We start from the raw sequence: 18,542 nt of genomic DNA, 5'->3' as shown, positions 1-18,542 counted from the left end.
TTTAACCAACTTAGGGTAAGGATACGGGGGTGGGTGATGCTGTATTGTGTTACATGGGTAAGCTGCAGGGCGGCACAGGCCAGTTGTAGTGGTGGCACGGCATTTAGAATGTGTTGTACTGGCAATGGCTGATCGGAAATGGGGGAGTTGAGATCATATTAATGTATATCTCGATGAGGAGGGGGGATGTTGCGGAGGACATGGGTAGATGCTCTTGATAGTATTGTCATGATATTTCGTGTGTTGTAGGGAGGGAGGTATAATTATCAATTTAGGCGGGATAATTCCGTGAAATTTGTGGATGGTAGATGGATTGGGATAAATACATATACTTGAGTATGTCCCAAGAGGAGTTGGGTTGACTGTGTTGGGTTAAAGAAAAAAGTACTATTTTCGTTCGAAGGCACTATATTCTTCATTATGGGGAGGCTATTCCCACCCCAAGTAGAGTATCCTATGCGCCAGTCACTCAACTCAAGACATCTCTGATCACAAACCCCCATCCAGCAACATCTCAAGTGGAACAAGGTGTAACATGAAGCATGCAGGTCACGATTCCCAAGACTCCCAATGTAGTGCACCGTCCATGCATTACCCCAGAAGCAACGGGAAACCCCGAGGAAGAGACATCTTTCTCTCGGTGACAGCCTTGCCATATGCTACTGTCGGTCGTCTGCGCACGGAAGTTTCCTCATGCCATTCGTTTGGTGGTACAAAGAGGCGGTTTCACCATTGAGACCACCCCACAGCCGCACGTTCAGCAGTCATGTATTCAGCAATTTGAGTTCAAAGTGGCGGACAAGCTTTAAGGTGCGAGGTGGCACAGCACAGACTGTTGAAAGTTGCTGAAGCCGAACAACGTGCATTATGACAATGTCATTCTCCGAAATGAGAAGCTCCCTATTAAATTGTGTAGAATGAGTATATAAGCCCCTCCACAGTTTCGTGAAGCAGTGCCCCTGGTTCTCTAGCAGTCCATTATCTCTTATTCTTATCCTATCGTGGTTGACCCTCGACTGTACGGTGCCACAACAAGCACCACTACAAACAGATGTCTCACCAGTCAGATATTATGCCCAGGAAACTTGTTGAGCGCCGCAACCGTATTATCTATCCGTTATCAGTCACTCAGCTCGACCAGCGGGATCTGACTTCGATAGTTGAGATCCTCCTCATTGATAGCGAAAAGGATCGTGCGAAAGTCGCGTACCTGGGCCAGTATCGAGGCTACAGAACGTCCAAGAACATCAAAACTGGGATTCAGACTCTTCGATGGCAACTGCAAGCAAACGCTTTGTTCCGAATGCTCTTCGGCCCCTCCAAGATCGTCCTCTGTGAGGTGCACAAGGGATTTAATCCCTGGATTATCCACAGCCTCTTCGAATTACTGGTCAAAGAGGTCACATCGTTCTTGGATGAGCTGTACTGGTTCCTGGAGTATCTCAAAGACGATGTCAAGGAGATGCTGCGCGCTCTTAATTCCATCGCCGGCATGTGGTGGTGTCCTAAAAGCAGGCACGACCTTCCTCCTTTCCATGCGAGGTATTACCAAGAGAACCGTTGCGAGGCGTGTATGCTTGCGCGTGTTGTTGCTAAGGCTCCCGATCTGCAAAATCTTCACGCCACGCTTCTGAGTCGCACAAGAGAAGATAGGTCTGAAAAACATCCTGAGCTTCAGAAGTTCGTTGAAGTGGCCATCAGTATAACCGGATTTACCCCTGATATGCTTCGAGATGGGATGGGATTGGCAGCCAGAGCCAGAGCAGCCCGAAAGGCAGCACGCAAATTCGCGAGAAAACAAATGAAGGGGCCAAGACCAATGCGCTATAAAGGGAAAAAGAAGAGATCCCATTGTATAACCATCCAGTTGAAGGCAGAAACGCCCGAAGAAGCGGAAAAAGAGCGAAAAGAAATTTTGGAGATGCTAGCACGTCTTAAAGGCGAGCCCTCCGAAAATCTGGACGATCTTGCTAATGACATGGCTAGAGAGTTCAAGTGCGACGTGGAACGCACAATCAATGCTAAACATGAGAAGCTCCCAGACTATGCGGACAACGAGCAAGTGTCAATGCCTGCACCTAGCCATCATCGTGTTAGTCTTGTGAGTGAGGCGGAAGTCAGTGATTGTCTATGGGAGGACCCGAGCATCAACGGCGAAGAAACGGACATGACGCCTGCACCCAGCTACCATTCTAACCTAAACGGTGTTGGGTCACAAGAGCCTCCGGTTGTAGGTGCCAACAGCTTGAATAGCACGGCCTATTGTCCGCCCACAGTTGCGACTGGATCATCCAATACAGACCAAGCGACTGATATTCGATCGCGCCTCGGTGACGATGAACCCATACTTTCTATTATTGAGGAGGCTCGCAGAAGTAGCGACAGATTGCAGGTGGAGGCCAAGAGCAATGGATCGGCAATCCCTCGACTCATGCCTGATACGCCAGGGAAGAAATCGGTGAAGTTTGCAGCGCCCAGACATGTTGCACCTGTGCATGGGAGCCGCCTGCCCCAGAACTTCTTGAGGTTCAGAACGTCGTCATGATCGTGTCACGCGAGTTGCTGAAATTTGCTCCATGTTCATATAACGTTATTTCAGGCGCACCCATAATCCGCGATTACTCAGTTTGCTGTAAGTCATTAGAATGTGGTAGAAGTGGAGTTTATACAGATTATTTCGTAAAGACAAGAATTGAGTGGAATGAACAGAAGGGAAGTGCTCGTCAATTTCCAAATCTCCGTGGTCATGCAGGATGCCCGATTAGTAGATAACCCGAACAGTAGGTAGGTGGGTGAAAAGACATTGTACAGGTCCGTAGCAGGCTCTCATCAACCTGGCTATTAATACAGCGTAAAGAATAATGCAGTGAACAGACAGCGAAGTAGGAAGTAGGAGGCGTCCCGCAACTCCAAAGACCCCCGCTGGGCGGCGAAGACAAAAGGTGAAAGAATTATTACAACGAATTATGAAGGCAAAAAGAATTGACTATAGGACGCTGCTGGCGACGGGGTGGTTTACGCTTCGAAAACCATCGACATGAGGGGAAAGCGTGACGGTCTTTCTGCGGCGAGAGCGAGTGGACTCTGCCGGTCCTTCTTGGGGAACAGCTGCAGGAGTGACACTTCCGGATGCCGGAGTATCAGCACCCGAATTGGTGGCGGAGCTAGCATCGTTGTCAAGCTGCTTCTGAGCAGATTCACGAGAACGTTCGTAACGTAACTTCACATCGCCCTTCCACTGAGTACCGAACCAACGATCCCAGATTGTGAAGAAAGGCTGCGAAAAGTTCGTCTTGATTCCCCAGCTTTGGTGGTGAATGTCATGGTAAGCGGCATTGTTGGATGTGAAATGCTGCAGCGGATCCCAGGGGAAAGCATAGCCGCAGTGATCGTCAACCGTTTTGATGGTGGAAAAGGTGAAGAACCACATGCTCTGGCGAGTCGACATCCGGGCTGTCAAGAATGCGACGCCAGTGCCAGCAGTATCGAGAAGGAATCCTTCAACGGGATGGTTGTAGAGAGCGCCGAAAGCATAGGGAACGTATAAGCGATGGTGGCGGGAGTGGAAGGTCACTGGAGACTGTCAATCGATTGCCCAAAGCCGGAATGACTCGAAGAAACTATGACTTACCATAGAGCCACCGATTTAAATGCATCGCGCGGTGAAGGAAGTACTGCCAGGTATCGACGACGCAAACGCCCCAGATGAACTGCAACGCGGGGACGAAGAACCAGTAGATGAAACCAGCCGTAGAAAGTTCCCAGCTGGTGAAAGCAGGGACCACCGCTTCTGCGCCACTCTCCAGAATAAGGGACTGGGTAAATTGTGGGTAATGCCCGCCTGCAATGGCGCCTCCAAGCATTCCCCAGCCCTTATGCGACAAATTCTTCCCCAAACCCATAGCATCAATACCAAAGAGAGCCAGCAGGTGAGGCAGGCCCCTTTGCATGAGGCGAAGACGGCGAGCCCAAACTGCCACATCATATGCTTCTTTACCCAGACATTCGGGCTCATCCAAATAGCTCACTGCCATGCCCGCGATTGTCTGGACTACTTGCTGGAGCAGAACATCTCTCACTACTTCCCAGCGCGTGACTCGGTTTCGTTTCAGCACCTCAGCGGGGGTGTGTAGGCGGTATTGAGGGAAGTAATCGTTGACATCGATAAAGTGATATACCATGGACAAGGCCCAGTAAGCAACGATGGGTAAGATCAAAGCGAGGATATTGTCTGGGATCGGAGCAAGAACCGGTGGGCGGGGAGTCAAGGTATAGGTCGGAAGAGGGGGGAGGTCAAAGACGACCGACGCGTTGGTAGCCATGATGGGATGAGGACGATCGATCGCCAGGACTATCCAAGTCAAGAATTGAGAAAGGTTGTTCGACAGACCTACCGCATCGGTCGCGGAGATCAAAGGTGGAAAGGAGATTCGAATGAAAGAGAAATGAGATCGCAATCACAGTCGGATGCAAGTAGGGCAGTGAGAGGTTCCTGGCGCAGGCCAAAGATATAGCAGGAGATTTAAGGGCCCGTGGGACAACGCAATGATTATGGACCGGCGATGGCGAGATATCTGATCGGGGATCCTGGTCAGGTCTCCAAGGCCCACCAAAATCAGGGGACGCAAATGGCACCAAGTGCCGAGGAACCGATGGGGTAGTGGTGAGGGATTAATTAGAAGGGAGGGTTCAAAAAGAATGACCGCGAGGTTCAGATTACCATCGACTGTAGCAGTAGTCAAGGAATCCAGCACCGGGAGGAAAAAGATAACAATAGTCGAAGGGCGGCCAAAGGAGTGTCTACCGCGAGTTGGAAGGTCAAGACGGAGAGAAAAATCACGGGTGGAATTGGCAAGCAGGAGTGGCGCCACGGGATCGTGAGGCCGACCGATAGCTGCACGATATTGTACTAGTATGTATTACATTATATGATACCACGATTCAGTATGATGTTACTGTGAAAGATTATTGTTATGTATCAGTAATATACCACTGTATGTTACCCGACAGAAGACCCCTTAGCCACAGTAATTATGCCTCAGGCATGAGGATATCTGGAGTGGGAAGATCGGATGCTGGAGCCCAACTGAGTAACTGACATGTCAGCCGAGCTAGAATAATACTACCCCAACATCTAACTACTACAGAGTAAAACCAATTTCCTTAAAGAAAAGGATTGATGCCGCCGTAGTCTGGACTCACAACCTTGTCCTTCATTTTCTTTTTTGCCTCAATTTTTTTTCCCCTCATCGCCTGTCAGAATTTGCCATCGGGGCAATGGACGAAAAAAGACAACAAAAAAAAAAGATGATTGGGATCTTTCTTTTTGGGCCAGACGAGTCGACCAGACCCAAACAGGACTAGCGGCAAGCGGTGCCCCTCGAGCGACGGAAAATCGACCGTGAAAAAAACCCCACCACGAGAAACTGGAAAGGAAAAGCGCCACTAAATATTAATCTTCATTTTTCCCCTCCTTCCCCTTCTTCTCCTCTTCCCTCCGTCTCTCTCTCCTCACCTGCCACTTCTCTCCTCCTGTGACTTCGTCCACTTCTTCATACACCCGCCAAAATGATCATTTACACGGTTCGTATACCCTTCTGAGTCTACCTCTGTCCTTGTTGCGATCCTCCAGCAATGCAAGGATGCGTGAAAAGAACAACAAACGGTTGCATCAATCCTGCAGCCTTGTTGCGTCTCCTCTGCTTCCTTACCTGCAACCATTTTCATCATCATCATCATTATCATCATCATATCCTCGCATTTGAAATTGCATGCCTCCAAATTACTGACGTCCGTCCTTATAGGATATCGTCTCCGGCGACGAGGTTCTCGCCGACACCTACAAGATCCAGGAGGACCCCGAGAGCAAGCTCCTCTGGACCTGCGACTGCCGCAAGTACCTCAAGAAGAGCAACGAGGACTTCCAGCTCGAGGGTGCCAACCCCTCCGCTGAGGGCGGTGATGATGATGCCGGTGGTGAGGGTGAGGCCGTCATGGTCCACGACATCGAGGACCAGTTCCGTCTCAACTGGCTCAAGACCGAGGAGGGCCTGAAGCCCTCCAAGGATGCCTTCAAGGGTCACCTCAAGAGTATGTTCTCGCACTTCTGAGATACGGTTCAGTTATTTCACCCCAATGCTAACGAGTCTACCCTGTACAGGCTACGTCAAGAAGGTCCTTGCCAGGCTCACCGAGACCGGTGCTTCCAAGGAGAACATCGATGAGTTCAAGGCTGGTGCCGCCGGTGCTGTCAAGAAGATCCTTGGCAACTACGACAACTACGATGTTATGATGGGTCAGTCCATGGACGGTGATGCTATGTACGTTTATTCTGCCATCCATCTTCTGGTTGCAACTAAAACTAACTTACCGAACCAGGCACATCCTGATTGACTTCCGTGAGGACGGTGTCACCCCCTTCGCTACCCTCTGGAAGCACGGTCTCCAGGAGGTCAAGGTCTAAATTCAGACACTGCAGTCATGCGAATAATTGTTGTCATGAATTGAAAAAGAAAGAGAAGAGACACTGAAAATGCGATCTCTTAATACGAGCAACCAAGGGTCCCCGGAAATTAGCTGTCCAGGAGTTTGGACTCCTGGGTTCCCGCTAACGCGTCCCTTCTGGCTATTGCTAATTATCTTTCCCTTCGCATCTTGATATCACATCATGCTCCTGCGTCGCATATCTTCTGCGTCCTTCTTGATTAAAGTCACGCCTCATGAAATCCATAACTGTTACGTCTTCTTTTATTTCTGATCACATATTATTCCATCGTCTAGCGGTTCTTCCGTTTGACACATAATCATCTTCCAACCTCAAGACACTGAATCCAGTTGTATCACCGTAGATCTCACCCACAAGGATGAGTTCAATCAAAAAGTAGAACAACAGAACCGCTATATACACAATAATCGAGAACTAAATTTATACCCTCCAACCAACCAACCAAACACCTCCAATTAGACATACATTAAGTACTTACTAAGTAAATCAACAATAACCCACCCAATCAGACCCCCTCACCTCCCCCATCCCAACCTCATTACCACCACCACTACCACTACCAACACTCCCAAAACTACCCCTCCCCACACCACCACCAAGCCCCATCCTCGAAGGCGAAGCAGCAGCATTAGCATAAGCCGCACTGCTCAAATCCCCAAACTCGAAACCCGTGACCGGATCCAACTCCATCAACTCATCCGCCACCGGCAGATGCTGCCCGAAGACAGCGTCCCACTGGTCCCAATCGAAGTTTAAGTTCGGATCCACCATGGAGGGCGGTGTGGGGGCCCCCGGGATGGGTTGGCTGGTGGGTGAGATGGCTGTGTCCATGAAAGATGGAAGAGGAGCTGCTTGTATAGGACCAGGAGGAGGGGTATTAGTTGGTAGTTGTGGTGCTTGTTGCGGCTGCGGGGTGTTGTTGAAGGTGCTGGCGAAGATGTTAGGGTTCAAGGGGGCGATGCTTTCGGGGGATGAGATGGGGGAGTTGCTGGCGAGGGGGGAGGTGGTAGTGTCCATGGGGTGTTTGGGGGGTGTTGGGGATTGAGGGAATGGAGGAGGAACGGGAGCGGTTCTTGATTGCGGGCTTGGGAGGATAGGAGCAGGGGCTGGAGGAGGGAGTTGATAGCGGAGAGGGCTTGGACGGGAGTTGTTATTAGTGGTAGCTGGGTTGGGGAGCTGGTGGGAGCGAGTCATGTTGTAGAACATTTTGGAGAAGTCGGTGAGTTGGCGGCGGGTGGTAACGGCGGAAGGAGGATGGTAGGTTGAGGGGGAGGGACTGCCGCTGGTGTAGCAGGGGTCGTTGTTGGCGTAATCTTCGGGGAGAGAGGTGACGCCTGCTTGGATCTGGGCTTGTTCGGACCATAGTCTATGAGGATCCAGGCCGGCTTTTTGCCATGCTTTTTGGCGTAGGCGTCGGATCATGTCCCATGCTTCGCGGCCGCCGTCTTTCAGGGGTCGTTGGGTTGAGATGCCGTCTTCGCCGCCGACGACGCCGCCGTCGGGGCCTGTCATGGAGAAGATCTTGTCGATGTAGGCGCGGGATTTGGGTGCCTCTGGGCTGTAGGGTCGTTCGTAGAGGTCGATGAGCATGATCATGGTCGCGTGCATTGGTTGGTGATTGCCGGGCCAACTCCATTGGAAAGGTTGGAAGTCGGGGTCAGTTGCGAGTGAGACGAACTTCTCCATGAAGCCGTGACAGTGGCGGAGTGCGCTGTGGTTTGTCAGTGGTTTGTGTCTTGTTTCTGTGTGGCGATGTTGGACGATACCTCTGTCTTGCAGCCGGCCAAATTCGACTTTTGGCGTTCTTCAGGAAAGGCTGATAGGCGACGCAAAAGGCCTATCAGGGTTAGCAGGTATCTCAGTACATCTCAGGGTACACCCACTTTATCGATGAAAAGAGACATGAGGATCCTAGCCCACTTGTGGAAAGATACAAGGACAGGCGAATGGTACTGCTCTGCACATCCATTGGGTCCATCCGCCGGCAGTTCGGTGCGGGAATCTGCTTGTGAGGATAAAGACCATGATCTAGTAGATGACACTGGAGACGAAGTATCGAGCGAGTTTGCTTCTGGTATCCGGTTGATGATAGAGTTCAGCTTGTATTGCAGATCAACCAATATAGACCTCAGCTCCTCCATGTCCCTTCGCGTGACGGGTTTTGTACCAAGCTGAATCTTCATGATCCGGCGAACAGCGCCTGCAGGGTTGTTAGATCTCAAAACCTATAGATGTTTACTTCAGATACTTACGAGCCATCGTATACTTGCCCTTGGCCGATAGGTAGTATACGTTAACCATAGAAGGTCCTGCACATACGGTTGGGTCATCCGGGTTATCCGGTGGCCTCATGCCGGTCATGACAAGCCTCTCATACTTCTCAGCAGCGGGAGTTCCAAGAAGCGTGTCTTTAACCTCGCTGGTCTCGCGAACATCCCAGTAGTTCTCATCACTGACCAGGGGAGGCAACCCGCTGGACATGGCCACCACGCCGTCCATGTGTACAATGTGCCACCATATACGGCGACGGTATTCCGCGTCGCTGGGGCCAATGCCGAACTTAGCAGGATCCCGATGCAAACCCATAGTCTGGGCCACCCTCATGGCAAGACTGATGAAGAGACTACTAGTCAGAGGCTCTTCCTCCTTGGAAAGGATGGTCTGGACCAGCAGATATGCAGATAAACCTTGCATGGACGGACTGCGAGGGAACGATATCTTGGATAGCCAGCGCGTTACCTCCTCACTGTATGCCTTGGACAGACCTGAGCGGGATGACACGTTGAACTCAGCCTTGATTGTTCGTATTGAGACAGTGACGGAACCGCCATACCAGATGGCATAAAGCAAAGGGATAAAGGATGGGTCAGGGCAAGACTCCCCAGAGTAGCTACTTGAATCATACCAATCCCAGAAGGAGTTGTAAAGCTTCAGAATGGTAGGTGGGTGCACAACTGGGGTAATGGCGTGTATTCCAGACATAAATCCTTTGTACAGGATATGGCTCTGTCGTTTTGTCGGCATGTTCTCAAGCATCTCTGGCTCCACTATCTTGTCATTCACAGAAGGCGATTCGCTTGACGGAAACAAAACAGACTTCTGGAATGTCTGTACTCTGCTAAGCTTCTCGGCAGGCTCGCTGACACCGTCAGCAGACTCTTTCCACTGGCGTCCCGGTGTTGTAACCATAGGTTCCGTTCCCGCATCGTCAACGGGGCTCTCATGGAAGGCTGGTTCGTTGTGCGATCGATTCTGATCCCTGAGCAACTGATTGAGCTCATTTATCTAGTGGTACTTAGCATAGTCCTTCAATGAAAGGCTGGGAACTTCTTCAGCATACCTCATGAGAAATATAAGCCCAATAAGTCGTCCCGACGTATCTGACCCATTGTCAGTATAGAGCCCTCCCGACCACATAACAAAACCGTACCTTGATCGCCCTCCATCCTCCAAGCTCAAATGGCCAAGATTCAAGCTCCCCACAGGATCCACCAGATCAGTAGCATGGCCCGCGGGGATAGGAAATTCGTCGCCACTAGACTCAGCCGCGCGACGCGGACTATCCGGACGGGAACCAGCAGTTGGCTTTAAGGCCGCAATATTGCTCAAACGAGGATCACCCTCAGCCGGCTCGAGTTTCACATTTGGTGCCAGCCGTTGCTTTCCTGCGACATCCGGCGGCTGATTCGTCTTGCTCAGCCTCTCGATCATCGAGGTGAGTTTATCCAAACGCGCCTCAATGGCTTGCGACCGTTGTTCGGAAGCTCCACTTTGCTTCAGATGACCGTAAATAGATTGTATATCATCGATATCCTCCTCTATAGGTCGCGACGACTCCCTCCTCCGCTTGACGCCATGTCCGTTCTTCGATATGCTCGAGCGCGACTCCGTATCCTTCTGTGGCGCCGCATCGTAGACGCATTCGGTACCGTTTTTCACGCAGTTGCCGCAAATCGGGTGGACCTGTAAATTTGCTTGTCAGACCAGTTCAAGACTCACAAACAGTCTAGGGCTATGCACCTTGTCGCATTTGACCTTTCGCCTCCGACAAGTGTGGCAGCTGTAGCTGGCGCGATTGCGGGTGATTTGACGGCCCCCAGCCTTCCCAGTCTTAGGAGCAGCAGAAGACGAAGAGCCCGAGGCAGGGGAGTCATAGCTAGAGCGAAATTGGGATCGGGGGGTTCCGTTCATCTGCCCGTAGCCGGGCAGAATGTTCGGTGGGCTTGTATTCATGGTCCGTCGGTCGCAGTGGCGGGGTTCTATGATCCATCGACAGGACGCAGGGAGTGGTTCATGAGGGAGTGCACATGAGTGTCAACCCATGTATGTGAGTCGCGACTACTCGGGTGCCGATCGAACAATTGTGCGCTTGTTGGAAAAATAAAACGGAAGCATCCGCGCAGTGATTGAAGCTGAAGCTGAGAGGAACAGCGGCGGAGGATGACTCTGGGGTAAAAGAGGCCGCGGTTCTACTTATCGGCGATTGCGCCGGCTCGGCCAATGACAGCGACCATATACGCAAGACGGTCGGATGGTCCTCCCGAGAAACTCGGAGTGCTTTGGATTGACCCATGATTATTTACTGAGAGGTGTGAGGTCTTGCAGAGCATGGTCTAGGTACGCAATAAATTTTTTGGGAATGATCTCCGCAGAATAAAGTAGAGAAGCGACGGCTGCCATCCGCTGCGGAGACGGAAGATGGCACCTGACAGCTACATCAATACCACAAACCAGACATGTCCCCACTCATTGATCATTTCATTCGACTTGGTATCAAGAGAACAGCAGAGATGCCCTCTATACATGAATCATCATAACGCCTTTCGCCCGTGCCAATGCAATCAAAAGCCTATGTACCACATGAAGAAACATCGACAAGTGCTTCACGCCTTGCCCTTCTTCTTATCCTTCTTCTTCTTTTCGCTACCTCCAGCAGACGGACTTCCACCCATGCCTCCCATTCCCCCCATTCCTCCCATCATTCCCGCCAGATCCGGCATTCCAGGTATCTGGGGCATGCCGGGCATACCCTGCATGTTCTGCATCTCAGCCATGGCGTCCTTGAGCGGGTTATCGCTGACTCCACCACCGCTGTAGGCCGGAGAGTGTATCGGTAGAATCTTTCCAATCTTCCATCCACGGGGAGCGGCGGGCGCAGCAGGTAGTTTCTCGGGCATGGGGAGTCCTCGGATTCTGAGACGGTAGGGGGATTCTTCGGTGGTAGGGTGGGCCTTAAGGTATTGCGCCACGAGGATGTAAAGGTGGTGCTCTGTAGTCATGGTCAGACAAAGGAAACTGTGATCAGGCCATTTGAAAGGGGGTCGACTCTAATAGTAACCTGCGAACAGGTTGGGGTACACTGACTGTTTTTGATTCTCGAGTTGACTAGCTTCCCGTCCTCGTTCTTCAGCAAGACACGCACACGTCCAGGGTTGGCCCAGTCCTTGGGATGCAGCTTCTCAGGCTCGAATCCGACATTCAGTCCCAACATCTGCACCGCATCGACAATGTCCCTCGCTAACGGGTTCTCAACCGCCAGCTCACTTCCAACCTTGCGGCCCTCCGCGCGGGACCGCGACTTGTCGAAGTATATCGGGTACAGGCATTGATAATGCTTGGGGATCTCGCGCTGGGGTTCAGGAGCGGGCCTCATGGGTACTGAGCCGGACATAGGTACTCCAGCTCCAGAAAGGATGGACTCATTGGCGAAGTTGGCGGGCGAGGAATCGGAGGGAGCAACTTCCTCCGGGTCAGAGTCGTACACCTCCTCTACTTGGGCGTGTCGTGACATGATTAAGACTCAGTATAGGTAATAATAACAGCGTAGAAAAATATGTATAAGATTAAGACACGCTAATGTGTCCGGAGCGGAAGGTTGAGCAGGTGGGCTGTTGTAGTGAAGCCGTGGTGGCCTTTCTGTGCGGTAGGGAGTTTTAGTGGCCAACCAACTGCGGAGCGGAGAGCTTTGTCCGCCCACCGCCCGCATCGCAGCGGAGATACCCATCACTACTACTACATGCAGCCCTTGATTTGCTTCTGAACAACTGCTCTATTATGTACCGTACAAACCTTACCTTTGTTTGCTGCAGATGACGCACATGATTAGCCTTGACATTGTCGCTCTAATAGGTCCTGTACGCCGAGCTTTACTTCCCACATCGCCTATCTGGGACTCAAGGGTTGCAATGTGTTAGACCAGCTCTCTACCTCTACGACTCCCGCAGTTCTGCCTGGATACTAATTAGGGTTGACGATGGAAGAGATATCCCAGAAAAGGGTCGACTTCAGCATAGAGGGCATCGTAGGGCACCAAGCCAGGATGGAACTCATTACCATGGAACGTCCAGCGATAGAGTCCTGATTGACATATCGAACGAATCCCTACTAGTAGCTTACATATAAGCTGACACGACATGTAGAGACATTCTCATTGACGTACTATACTAAGTTGATGTCCACTCGAAGGCATGGTGTAGCAACAAGTTGTCGCAGTGCGACCCCTTCATGGTCCATCATTAACAAAGCCAAGATGTTGCATCACCTTAAGCGAGGGAGGTTGCTCATCTCCGCATCAGCAGTAGATGATGGAGAGATGGACGACTCAAACGAGCACGATAACCACCATCAGGTCGGAGATCGGCCCGTCGGCGGAGACGGCCAACCATGCGCTCGGCTTCCCAGGATTGGGTTGCCGGCTCCCCGCCGGACTCCATCCCCGCTCCTCCCCACATCTTGAGTCACTGCGTGATATCAAGAAGAAGGAGCAGTCGACAGGGCTTATCGCAGGCATAAATAGCTCTGCATCATGCTGCAATCATGGCTCCAGAATTATTCATCCAGCTCTATGCACTCAATATACATTTGATCTACTCAAACGGCTATCTATATCCTGTTCAACCATGACCAAGTCAGGTACGTTCTAACTAGTAGTATACCAGACAATCTTAATCCCTTGTTCCCAGCTCACGAAAGGCCAGAGACAGCCACCCATAGCTCCGTCCTCCACCGTGATACCCGCTTCGTCCCCAAGAAAGCTATCGGCGGTAAAGGCAGCTACATCTTCCTCGAGGATGGCACCAAGTTCCTCGACTCGACCGGTGGTGCCGCCGTATCCTGCCTAGGCCATGGCCATGAGGAGGTCAGCCAAGCGGTGATTGACCAGATCAACAAGTTGTCATACTGCCATACGGCATTCTTTGGGACAGAAGCATCGGAAGAGCTTGCTACCTTCCTTACCGAGTCGACTGGTGGCAAGCTCTCGAAGTTGCTCGTTGTGAATTCCGGTATGTTAACACACTTACTCTGCACGATATCGCCAGAGAAATACTCACATTATCTCAGGCTCTGAGGCTGTCGAGGCTGCATTGAAACTAGCTCGTCAATACTTCGTTGAGCTACCCACCCCCCAACTACAGCGATCCAGGTTCATTGCCCGGAAGCCCTCCTACCATGGCGTCACCTTGGGTGCCTTGTCAGTAGGCGGACACATGATCCGTCGAGAGCCTTTTGAACCCATTCTATCAACCAACACGTCTCACGTCTCGCCTTGCTACCCCTACCGAGGTAAGAAAGCAGGCGAGTCCGACGCGGATTACGTTGCCCGGCTAGCAGCAGAGCTAGACGCGGAATTCCAGCGTGTCGGACCAGAGAATGTGTGCGCTTTCATTGCAGAGCCGGTAGTAGGAGCGGTACGTGAACATTCCTTAGAAATTTCATGTTTATTATCTACTATAATCTCGTTTTAGTACAACAACTAACGCAACCAACCAACGAAATAGGCCCTCGGCGCCGTCCCCGCCCTCCCAGGCTACTTCCCCGCCATGAAAGCAATTTGCGAGAAGTATGGCGCGCTCTTCATTCTAGACGAAATCATGTGCGGTATGGGACGCTGCGGCACCCTCCATGCCTGGGAACAAGAAGACGTAGTTCCCGATATCCAGACCATCGGCAAGGGACTAGGAGGCGGATACGCGCCCGTCTCTGGTCTCCTCATCAGCGAGAAGATCGTCGGGGTTCTCGACAAAGGCACCGGAGTGTTCCGACACGGTCAAACGTACCAGGGCCATCCTATCGCATGTGCTGCCGCATTGGCCGTGCAGAAGGTCATCAAGCGGGATAACCTGCTCGAGAATGTCAGGAACATGGGGAAGTATCTTGAGGAACGCCTGCGGGGCAGCTTAGAGCAACATCCTATTGTGGGTGAAATCCGAGGGAAGGGGCTGTTCTGGGGTGTAAGTAATTCCCCTTGTTCCACGATCTTTTGTCCTCTGAGGATCGGATCGGATGAAGACTAATGTGCCTTGTGTCTGCAGATCGAATTCGTGAAAGACAAAGAGACCAAAGAACCATTCAGTCCGGACAAGGGCGTGGCGTTTCTGATCCAAGAGACCGGGTTGAAACCGGAGTATGGGGTGTCGTTGTATGCTGCTAACGGGACGGTGGATTGTATGAAAGGGGACCATATCATTCTGGCGCCGCCGTATAATATCTCCAAGGAGGAGATCGATATCATCGTGGATACGGCGGTCAAAGTGCTTGATGTTGTTTTTGCGAAAGTTAGTGCAGCTTAATGACGAGATATGGAATTGCTTGCAGTAGACTCTGCTGCTAAGGATACGTACGCAGTTGTTGCGATGGTTCATTGACTGATTGCATCAGCAGTCAATGCGAGGGTCCGTCTGTCTTGTTGAAGGATGGAGGGTAGTCAACTAGATCCATTTCAAGGAGAATACAATTGATGTCTCTTTATAATACAAAAAAGCACTAAAGCATCCGAGTAGAAAGAAAAGAATCAAAGCCACAGCCATCTTGGTCTCACGCAGTTCACGTCATCGTTTCAAGCCTGCCAATGCTGTCATCGCACCAATCTGCTAGCAACCCAGAAATCCTTATATGCTTTATGGAGTTCATTAAGCTGAGCATCTGCTTGCATGGAATCCAAGTAATCACCTGCATACCCAGCTGAATCCAAGGCATCTAGAAATTTGTAGAACCGTTCCTCAAATAAGTCAATTCCTATTCTCTTCTCAGAGGCCTTAACTGTAGCATGTCTTTCTATTACATTGATTGTCGGAATGTAGTCTTAATGTAGGTAAGGTCAGCCCCTGGATAAACAAAATAGGAAATACAGGAATGTTAATAGAGATCAGGCAGATATAATATATCAAAACTTACCGATATTCTTAGCAAGGATAGGATCAACCCCATAGAGAAACACAAAGGTATCGGCGAAACCAATGCTGAATTGTGCGCGCGCCTGCTGCCCGAACTGAATTATGATAGTTCCAAAGTTCGAGATACCACCGTTGGGAATGTTGCCTGTTAATGAGAAATTAGCGTTACCAACTTTTGTATGCTACAAAGTCGTCACTCACAAAATACATCCAGGAAAAAGAAGATGTAGAGCTTGTAGTCTGTAATTGCGTCCCAAATCTGGTGTGGCATGATATACTTGTTTTTAAATATCTGTCTGGTTTTCCCTTATTCTTTCGATGGCAATTCGGCGCTGCCGCTTGGTGAGAAGCGGCGCAGTAACTCGCGAGTCAGGCAGGAGAATGAACATGACGATTCCCCAGGCAGCATAAAGAGAGCCACTGACGAAGACAAATTAGCATTGTGGTAAGAACCATATGTTTTAGAAATATCCATACATTACGATGAAGGTTTCGGTTTCTCGACGCTCGTGACAACCTTGATGCAGGTATGGAAGTCCTTCAAAGAGACGTTTTACCTGAACATTAACAGAATAGATCCCTTACGGAGCGATTATCGCACTCTCCATCCTTCTCTGCGTGTACCTCAACGACCGCTTCGAAAACAGGCATTGCGTCTTCATCGTGATCTTCCTCCTCCTGAACATTGCAGGAGCCTTCGGGCTACACTTCGTGCCACCGCATGTCAAAGTCGGCCGCTTGATTTGCTACAACTTGACCGGGCCATACAATGCTGCCTTCGTGCTGATTCTCAGTATGCAAATCGCAAACACTGCCGGTACGTTGAGATTCGAACAGTTTTTGTTCAGTTCCGGCCGGCCAGTCTTTCTTCAGTTCCGGCCAGTCTTTCTTCAGTTCCGGCCAGTCTTTGTTCAGTTCCGGCCAGTCTTTCTTCAGTTCCGGCCAGTCTTTGTTCAGTTCCGGCCAGTCTTTGTTTAGTTCCGGCCAGTTCCGCTCCAAGCTTTTCAACATCCTTGCGGAGCTGATCAAGTTTTGAGTGTATGTCTGTTATCATCTCGTCTCTCTCAGCTTCCACGAACAGTTCATCGCCTTCAAGGAATTCAGAAAGCGACCGCTTTGTAGCAGCAACCATTTGAGACTCGGGCCCAAGATTTACTTGTTGACTGGGAAGCCGCGGTAGAAAGGTTGTTTGGGAAAGCACGTTGACACTGCGTCTTGGGAAGGTGTCGCTCCGATGGGGTACTGCCGTTCTTGAAGGCGTGGGTTAAGAAACGCTGGAGAATAGCACGTCGTAAAAAGTATGGTTATGAGCTTTGAATAAAGGAAGTAGTAAGGTGAGAATGTGACCTAGGGGTGAAATATATGTACCGGGAGGTAAGTAGATGATGTCTGCATTATGGTGTACCTACGTAGGTACTGACGGGGATCTGATGAAATAGTACGGAAAGCTCTGTGTTTCCGAGCAAGTAAAGTAGTAACACAGCAAGTGAATGTACAGTGAATGGTGATTGCAAACTTCAGTTTTCTCTTCCCCCTTTCGTCCTTCTTCTCTGTCCTCTGGAACCATGTCGTCTCACGCAGTACTCCCCAAGGCTAAAACATGAAATGATTAAGCCCTTGGATCAGGCTTGGCCTACCGGAAGGCTTACAGGCATGTCACTCTATTATGAGTTTTTCATTTCTTTTGAGCTGTGCTAGGTAATTTGTTCAGTGAGGAAATAGTGAAGTTCAAGTGGAACATATCAAGAAGCTTAATTCTTTCTGCTTGGGTACTTCCACTACGCCTACTCTACTCATACTTCCCGTTTATCCACTTTCTCCCCCTTCACAAAGAAAAACGCTCCAAGAAATCAAAAGGCCCTGCTCCTGCTGACTTTGAGATCTACACAGACGAACGAGCAACTGCTGTAATGTTGTCGAAAATCAATATTGAACCTCTGAATTCCTTGAAGTCGATGAAATGCGCGTGGAAGCTGTGAAAGACGAGATGATAACAGGAAATAACGCCGGTGTCGAGTTGGCTCGCCAGAACGCAAGACTACCTATCCTAGAGACGAAACTGGCCAGAGAATGAGTGTTGAGTATACCCTTGGATTTGCTAAGATCCGAGGAAGATTTCTTTCCAGCTACCGATGACCACATGGCCGATAATCAAAGAATTATCAGCCAAGGACACGCGAAAGCGCACGGCGGCCATCCCAATGCGGATGCTTATACCGGGAAGAAGGCCGGTACATTGATGAAGATGGCATAGTGCATCCGCCACGATATGATACTGACACATTCCGATGTCTCTATGGTGTTGAGCCAAATATAGCGGAGATCATCAGTAAGTCTTGATGAACAAGTCCACCCTATCTCAATTGCAATTTCTGCATCCATCATTTAAGTCATGTACTGACCTTAAGTACGTTAAGACTACACTCCAACTATTCAAGTTCTGGAGCAACACGCTACCGAAGCCTCCGACCGCCTTGAAGCTACTGAAGTATTGAAAGCACGGTTTGACACGTTTCTACGTGCCTTGAAAGAAGCCGGTTACCCCGGAAACTACCTCAATTTGATGTCTCCCGAGTATCATCAGTTCAAGGAACGCAGATCAGCATACAGAGAATACTGGAACGCGACCTAGTTGGCGTGATCAGCGTAGCTGATGGACACTATAGCGAAATGCGGTCTCTGTGTTGAACGCTTTTGCTTTTTGCTCGAATTCTTCTTCTCATATCCCATACCAATGGCTTCAGCAGCACACATTTCCTAGCAGCAATGTTGACTACCCGCACAAATCCACACCTGACCCATCATTAAGCAGCATTTAAGCAGCAACAGCAGCAGGGGGAGGAGGAGGAGGAGGAGGAGGAGGA

The 18,542-nt window shown here is 50.4% G+C and overlaps 7 protein-coding genes across 7 annotated transcripts; 4 read left to right on the top strand and 3 right to left on the bottom strand.

Moving 5' to 3' along the window:
- Positions 1–1,072: 1,072 nt before the first annotated feature.
- Positions 1,073–2,545, top strand: BO79DRAFT_232815 (uncharacterized protein; the record flags this gene model as incomplete). Its single annotated transcript, XM_025684256.1, has 1 exon — positions 1,073–2,545. One exon carries the CDS (start codon positions 1,073–1,075, stop codon positions 2,543–2,545), a length of 1,473 nt encoding a protein of 490 aa, XP_025534731.1.
- A 220-nt stretch (positions 2,546–2,765) lies between these two features.
- sur2 (sphingosine hydroxylase) lies at positions 2,766–4,510 on the bottom strand. Its single transcript, XM_025689482.1, has 2 exons — positions 3,632–4,510; positions 2,766–3,573 (listed from the first exon to the last, which is right to left on the bottom strand). The coding sequence occupies exons 1-2, from the start codon at positions 4,320–4,322 to the stop codon at positions 2,987–2,989; spliced, it is 1,278 nt and encodes a 425-aa protein (XP_025534730.1). The 5' UTR covers positions 4,323–4,510; the 3' UTR covers positions 2,766–2,986.
- Positions 4,511–5,233: 723 nt separating this feature from the next.
- On the top strand, positions 5,234–6,733 carry BO79DRAFT_203614 (translationally-controlled tumor protein). Its single transcript, XM_025681734.1, has 4 exons — positions 5,234–5,583; positions 5,805–6,090; positions 6,161–6,320; positions 6,379–6,733. The coding sequence occupies exons 1-4, from the start codon at positions 5,569–5,571 to the stop codon at positions 6,461–6,463; spliced, it is 546 nt and encodes a 181-aa protein (XP_025534729.1). The 5' UTR covers positions 5,234–5,568; the 3' UTR covers positions 6,464–6,733.
- Positions 6,635–12,296, bottom strand: BO79DRAFT_276388 (putative C6 transcription factor; the record flags this gene model as incomplete). The annotated part of the gene is made up of 9 exons (XM_025687753.1): positions 6,635–8,216; positions 8,272–8,342; positions 8,389–8,705; positions 8,758–9,790; positions 9,846–9,885; positions 9,936–10,468; positions 10,526–10,764; positions 11,454–11,774; positions 11,870–12,296. 9 exons carry the CDS (start codon positions 12,294–12,296, stop codon positions 6,992–6,994), a joined length of 4,206 nt encoding a protein of 1,401 aa, XP_025534728.1. The 3' UTR covers positions 6,635–6,991.
- A 1,044-nt stretch (positions 12,297–13,340) lies between these two features.
- On the top strand, positions 13,341–15,249 carry BO79DRAFT_181881 (aminotransferase, class III). The gene is made up of 5 exons (XM_025680182.1): positions 13,341–13,417; positions 13,483–13,788; positions 13,847–14,193; positions 14,284–14,736; positions 14,818–15,249. Exons 1-5 carry the CDS (start codon positions 13,405–13,407, stop codon positions 15,073–15,075), a joined length of 1,377 nt encoding a protein of 458 aa, XP_025534727.1. The 5' UTR covers positions 13,341–13,404; the 3' UTR covers positions 15,076–15,249.
- A 110-nt stretch (positions 15,250–15,359) lies between these two features.
- Positions 15,360–15,731, bottom strand: BO79DRAFT_159643 (uncharacterized protein; the record flags this gene model as incomplete). The annotated part of the gene is made up of 2 exons (XM_025678956.1): positions 15,360–15,586; positions 15,680–15,731. Coding segments are annotated over 2 exons (279 nt in total), but the record flags the coding sequence as incomplete, so codon positions are not given.
- Positions 15,732–16,199: 468 nt separating this feature from the next.
- BO79DRAFT_259722 (uncharacterized protein) lies at positions 16,200–18,310 on the top strand (the record flags this gene model as incomplete). The annotated part of the gene is made up of 4 exons (XM_025686381.1): positions 16,200–16,205; positions 16,255–16,495; positions 17,903–18,007; positions 18,096–18,310. The coding sequence occupies 4 exons, from the start codon at positions 16,200–16,202 to the stop codon at positions 18,308–18,310; spliced, it is 567 nt and encodes a 188-aa protein (XP_025534725.1).
- Positions 18,311–18,542: the final 232 nt, after the last annotated feature.

This window comes from Aspergillus costaricaensis (assembly GCF_003184835.1).
Source record: "Aspergillus costaricaensis CBS 115574 unplaced genomic scaffold BO79scaffold_47, whole genome shotgun sequence".
NCBI lineage: Eukaryota > Fungi > Ascomycota > Eurotiomycetes > Eurotiales > Aspergillaceae > Aspergillus > Aspergillus costaricensis.
The sequence above is the reverse complement of the archived record's forward strand: the minus strand, read 5'-3'. Positions and strand labels throughout refer to the sequence as shown.

Coding starts and splice junctions, on each gene's coding strand:
- BO79DRAFT_203614 (XM_025681734.1), top strand. Junction 6,091..6,160: donor CTTCAAGGGTCACCTCAAGA/GTATGTTCTCGC, acceptor TACCCTGTACAG/GCTACGTCAAGAAGGTCCTT. Junction 6,321..6,378: donor TCCATGGACGGTGATGCTAT/GTACGTTTATTC, acceptor TTACCGAACCAG/GCACATCCTGATTGACTTCC.
- sur2 (XM_025689482.1), bottom strand. CDS start 4,322: ATGGCTACCAACGCGTCGGTCGTCTTTGACCTCCCCCCTCTTCCGACC. Junction 3,574..3,631: donor TTTAAATCGGTGGCTCTATG/GTAAGTCATAGT, acceptor GACAGTCTCCAG/TGACCTTCCACTCCCGCCAC.
- BO79DRAFT_181881 (XM_025680182.1), top strand. Junction 14,194..14,283: donor CAGAGCCGGTAGTAGGAGCG/GTACGTGAACAT, acceptor CCAACGAAATAG/GCCCTCGGCGCCGTCCCCGC. Junction 14,737..14,817: donor GGAAGGGGCTGTTCTGGGGT/GTAAGTAATTCC, acceptor TTGTGTCTGCAG/ATCGAATTCGTGAAAGACAA.